General features: G+C 42.8%; 1 protein-coding gene across 1 annotated transcript; it reads right to left on the reverse strand.

Annotated features, from left to right (window-relative positions):
* Positions 1-208: 208 nt before the first annotated feature.
* LOC121623339 (formin-2-like) lies at positions 209-5,800 on the reverse strand. Its single transcript, XM_041960601.1, has 3 exons — positions 5,723-5,800; positions 3,126-3,515; positions 209-2,605 (listed from the first exon to the last, which is right to left on the reverse strand). Exons 2-3 carry the CDS (start codon positions 3,437-3,439, stop codon positions 2,140-2,142), a joined length of 780 nt encoding a protein of 259 aa, XP_041816535.1. The 5' UTR covers positions 3,440-3,515; positions 5,723-5,800; the 3' UTR covers positions 209-2,139.
* Between the last annotated feature and the right edge of the window lie 254 nt (positions 5,801-6,054).

Below are 6,054 nucleotides of genomic sequence, written 5' to 3' on the forward strand. Positions count from 1 at the left end.
AAAGGTAAAATATCTTGTTTTAAGGACTTTTGCCAGTAAAAACCAGTACAATGACACGCTCATGTATATTTGTACCACTGTATGAAGCATCACTGTGGGCATTTGAGAAAGGATGTATAACATTTTGAGATGAAAACCCTCAATTAATATTATTCAGATCTTGAACACAAACCCATTCATATTCATCCTTGCGTGACATTCCCTCATTTTATTGAATTCTTGCAGCAGTATATTGTTACAAATGCCTTTCCTGCTCAGCTTGCAACCAATTAAGAGACAACGCTGCAGTACATGCACAGATTGAATTAACAGGCTTTTAGTATGGAGACAGCGGCTTCACCAGCAGACTCAGATACCGGAAAGTTTTCACCCAGGCAGGCAGAGAGCAACCAACAACCATCAGCTAACACAGCGTCCCTCATGAATTTACAAACTATTGTTGAATTATAAATAAGAGGCCTGTTTGGAAAACATGGTTAAATATTGACAGAAAATTAATCTTAACAGCTTGTTAGGGCCAAGGTCTAGATGCTAAGGTAACCATAACAACAGACAGGGCTACTTTAGAGAATGATCAATCTGTGCCCATCTGAAAATGTCTTAGTCTGGGCACTCGTACCCGTAACCATGAAGCCTAGCTTTTTGTTGTTGCTGACTGCTATTTTGGATGTGTTAAAGAGACAAATGAATAATCATGTCTGAAACTGTGATATTAGTTTGAATAAAAAGAGTCAGAGGAAACACAGAGAACGTAGAGAATGGTGTGAAGCAGGGAGGGACCCTGCCATGGAAAACCAGTTCAGGAAATGCCTCCCTTCTGCAGTAACAATGGGCTCTGCTTCAATAACTGCACTGTAAAAATCAAGACATTATAGAAATATCATTTAAGAAAAACAAACCAAACTTTTTACTTGTTCAGGACTCAGTCATACTTAAAATACTTGGATGCAATGTAGTAAAAGTTCTGTTAACTTCTGTTTTTAGTTGTGGAATGCAGGTAAACCACCTTTTTTCACAACATGTTAACTTCATATCAGACTTCTGTGATAATGCCCAGTGAAATCCCATAAGCAATTAATTAAATCAGCTCATCAGCTCATCTTTTACTTTTAACTCAGTGTACTTAGATGTGATTGCCACTTTAAGCTCTATTTCAAAGCTCACTAGTTTTTTTTAACCGCTACAAAAAGCTGAGGTACAAAACAACAATTAGCCGTTTTACTTGGGGTTATGTACTGGACTATTTCTTGACCACAACCACAAACCTCTTTGAGACTCCATTGATTAACTGATTAACTGATTGATTGATTGATTGATTGATGATAGAATCTTCTCATTTCTTCTCATCTAAACCTCCATGAAACGCAAATCATGCAAATTTCCCACAAATTATTCCTTCAAAATTAGGAGCTAACCACCAGTTGGCTGACTCAGCGAGTTTTGTGTTGTGATGATGCAACAAATGCAACCAAAGTGAAACACTGGATACACAGTGAAAAATTGGATTAAAGACAAAATTTAACTTAAATTGTCAATACTCCGTATTTTTATCAAATACTGATGGCTTAAAATTTTTAGAATTAAATTTTTTCTCAACTTCTTTGTGTTTACAGGCTTATATAGAAATTTAAATACCAGTTTACTATTTACAATATATATTTTTATATTCAGAAATATATATTTGGACAACAAAACTGTGAAGATGATCCCAAGGCTCTGAAGGACGAGCATTTATGAGGTTGTGAAGGACAGAGCATACAAACAACAATGAGTCTTCAAGCTCAGCTTTCTTTCTTTTACCTCCAGACAAGTTTCAGGGAAAGACATTTCCACTGTGGGTCCGTCACATAGTGCTTCCACCGGGCTGAATTAAAAGATAACCCAACTCTACAGTGGAAGAAAACATAATTACAGTTTGGATGTTTCGCTCAAACTGTAACTTTCTTGCAGAGGTCTGGCACAAAGTCTGGTACTTGTTAAAGGAAAGTGTAGAAATCAATTCAGTTCAGAAGTCAGAGGAAGTTTTGGAGAGGCCTGCAAGTATTTGAACTTCAAATATTTGTCTATACCTTGCATGTAAACAGTACATTGTGTGTCTTCTCAGTCGTTGACAGCTCCAGTCATGATTTGCATCAGAGGTCAGAGAGACGAGTGTTCAAACAGGATGACTTTCGATTGGTTCGAGAGGCTGGAGAGCCTGGAGGGCCTGAAAGCTCCAATCCGAGAGTACACATCTGCGTCCGAGCAGGCGCCCCACGACAGGTGAGGGCTGGGCGGGGTGGTGTGGACCACAGGCAGGGGCAGATGGAAGGCCAGGACAGGAGGTGATGGAGGAAGAGAAGGTGGAGGGTGGAGCAGCGGCGGAGGCTGTGCAGGAGGCGGAGGGAGTGGCAGCGGGGGTGGAGAAGGCACCGGTGGGGGTGGAAGCGGGTTGATGACAGTGGGTGTCACGGCGGTTATGGTTTGGACAGGTGGAGCAGTTTCGGGGACCGTCCCGTTCTTGGTGGGCAGCTCCTGACATGTTGCAGGGTGTTTGAGGGTGTAGGTGGCGGAGTGGAAGAAGCTGTAGTACTCCAGAGCGTGCCTCGCCCTGGCCAACCGCAGCCTGCAGGACACAGAACCGGGTAAAAGTCTCATTCAGTGAATAGTTCAACATTTCAGGCAAGAAGACAAGATAAATGTCATGTCTTTGCACTAAGTACAGAGGTGGAGTCAGGACTCGGTTAGCCTAGCTTAGCATAAAGACTGACTCCTGGCTCTGTTTTTAATGCGTTTGCTTGTCCTCATTGACTCACAGAGGACTGTACGTTGTTGAGTTAGTGAAAACCTCAGTAACTATATGAAACATTGTTTATGACTAATTGTGAATTATCCCTCCCCCTTGTAAATCCAGCAGAGTTGATATGTTCATTCCTTTCTTTGTATAAAAATATTGTGTCAGTTTGTCCGGCTTGTTGCAGCACCAGCATGTTGGCTACTTACTAGATACATTTATAACTTAATGTATGAAATTAATACTTTATCTAGATAAAGTGATAGTTCTGATCAATAAAAATGGACGGTAGAGAAGATCCTCACGTGGATGAGGCCGGTTGTGACATCATGTGTCTGTGAGGTGCACACACCTGTGTCTCAGCTGTAAGAGTCTGTACAGCAGCAGCAGGATTACAGCCCCAGCCAGGGTCACCAGAAGCACAGCCACCCTCGCATCCAAGCTCCAGCACGGTTTCCCAGCAGGGCCAGGCGAGCTACAGGTCCTGGGGGGCTGTGGTGTCTGGAGGGGGTCCTCCATACCCCGCTTCGGGTTGATGATGGCCTGGACCAGGATGGGCTGAACGGTGTGCTGCAGGATCGGGTGTTGGTTTCTCAGTACAGCAGTCTCAGGCTGGGCAGGGATCTGGAGAGACGTGCTGCTGGTGACCTGATGACTAAACTGCATCGCTGCCAGGTCTGGACCAGCGGGGATGTGTGGTGGAGTCTTGCTTGATGTTAGTTATTTCCCCATGTTGAAAACACTGTGAAGTGTCAGGAGATGTGAGGCAGCTTTAAAGGGCTGTTAGATTCTCTATAACATAAAAAGTTCTCTGTCAAGCATGTTTCAAAATGATGCCTTTGTGTGCTTTTTTCAGATACAAACACTGATAATATATATATATATATATATATATATATATATATATATATATATATATATATTACCCACATGAAGAGCAACAGAGCAACTTAACACCACCTAAAAATCCTGTTTCTGTTGACCTCCAAAGGTTTAACTCCTCACCTTGCTGCAGTGATGTACTAGTAGTGGACTCCAGCATGTGTTGGTACGTGGTGACATCACTGTGGTCACAGAGGTGAAACACGCTTTAATGAACGCTTAATGAAAGAGGGCAGTGAAGTGACTGCTTTCCAGGCTGGTGTTCAGTTATTCTTTCATTACATAATTTAAAAAGAAATAACATAATTATTAAGATCATTAATATTAGGTCAATGTTAACATTAAGAATTCTGATAATTCAAGGCACTTTGTAGAGTTTTTCTGTAGACAAACAATGTTGTACTTACGTTCAGTCAGTATCACTAAAATGTAATATACAATGTTGGGGGTAGCAGCATGTTAGTCTCCTTGACATCAGTGATGTCAAGATGTCAAGGAGAAATTAAACACAAAACAGCAGGAACATGTTCTGCAGATACAACTGGCCTCAAGAAACGTGATAGCCACCTCACTCATGGTTACAACTATTAACCCTGTGTGTGTGTGTGTGTGTGCGTGTGTGTGTGTGTGTGTGTGCGTGCGTGTGTGTGTGTGCGTGTGTGTGTCCCTGTCCAGAGAACAGCACACTCTGCTCCACCTAGGCTGCAAAGTGTAAATGAATATATTTATTCAGTGCCTTTTTATTTGCATTTACGAGCATACTGTCAAACACTTGAAGTGTAAATAATGGCTTCAGGTGTTGTAGCCGTGAAACACAGCTGCGGTGCCAGCCTGCTTGGAGCCGTTGCAGACGGAGCTGCAAAGATTAAAATTAGGGCGAATCTGTGTGCAATGTGTGTGCAATGTGTATTATATTACATTTTGTTAGTAACTTGCCCAGCATAGGTAATGCGTGTGTCCTTGAGGCCTTAAATACGTGTTAAGTTAATTTCCCTCCTAATAACACATTTGGAAAGCCCATTTTTTGGTCTATAACAATCTGGCTCTTTAGCTGCTTAATGCTTAACTATGTCCATCACTAACCGTGGCTGTGAGAGTGAAGTTGTGGGCAGGACGACTAAAGAATGAGCTGAAACTCACTGTAAAGCTCTGTAAAAGCTCGGGGAGCTGCACATTCACATTAGCACCGTCATTTGATACACTGTTTGCGTCCATGTTTATTGGCTATCAGTCCTCTTTTTCCCGGCCTTAGCGGGAACATAACAAACGTTTCCTCTTTTGTTGCTGCCAGCAGACCCAGTGTTGAGGACCAGACCAGTCCATCCAGGAATTTAGCCCTCTCAGGAGAAATCAGCATCATTATCATTACCAGTATTATTATAATTGTATGCATGGTTGTAATTTTTTAGAAAAGCTCACCTAATGAAGTGCAGCCACACCATAAGACTCAGCAACCACTAGCATTGATGCTACCACTTTCTGACCCCCCCCCCCCACCTCGTCTCCCCACTCCTCCACCACCACCACAGTCGGGGCGCGGGTTACCATTTTCTCCACCAGCTGCTATTTCAGAACTGGTTGGAGGAGCAGCCCTCCTCCCAACCGTCACCTTGAAGAATTAAACAGTGGTCCACCTTATCGGGCCCAGCTTGAGCCACCTCGCATGTGGCTAAGTAGAAGTAGTAGTACTTCTCCTGAATTCTCTGCCATTATCGAGTAACAGCTAACAATAGCCATGCTCACTGTTTACAGTCATTATGATAATGTCAGGTGTTTTCTTACACTTGAGTGAGACATGAAGTAGTTGGATGCCTTTAGCCATGAATGTGCTCCATTGCCTGAAGCGCCTGAGCCGATAGACTCACACACTTCATGTGTCCCAAGTGTCTTTGGAGGGAGCCATGAAGGGACGGGATGAGAGTTTAACCCTGACCCTAATCCTACACTGAAAACCCCAAACCTGAGTCACAGACCACACCGTGAATTCTGTGCACCGTTAAAGCCCTTGTATCAAGTATGTGGGTAAATATAAGTCAGAAAAAATATTTGAAGAAAACAAACACTTACTCATTCAAATTTGATGGCGCAGAACAGAAGAACAGAACACACCAGGAGCTCTGCTTAAGAACTGTGTGGCTCTCCAGGACTAAAAGCAGAATTCTGCGCATACACCAACGGGAGGAAGCCGGTGAAAAGAGCAGGAAACAGTGCACTTCCCTAACACACTATGCAGAGATGTGATTGGAGAGCACTTCCTATTGCCATGGTTACAGGAAACTAGTCAAGGATGTCTTTTTTTTTTAGTTGAGTGTGGGTCTGAACAGAGCACACATGTGAGCACACAGAACAGTAGGTTCTGAAGAGAAGAAATACTTATTATTCTTCAAGTCTTGCATACA

The sequence above is a fragment of the Chelmon rostratus genome, chromosome 19 (assembly GCF_017976325.1).
Source record: "Chelmon rostratus isolate fCheRos1 chromosome 19, fCheRos1.pri, whole genome shotgun sequence".
Taxonomy (NCBI): domain Eukaryota; kingdom Metazoa; phylum Chordata; class Actinopteri; order Chaetodontiformes; family Chaetodontidae; genus Chelmon; species Chelmon rostratus.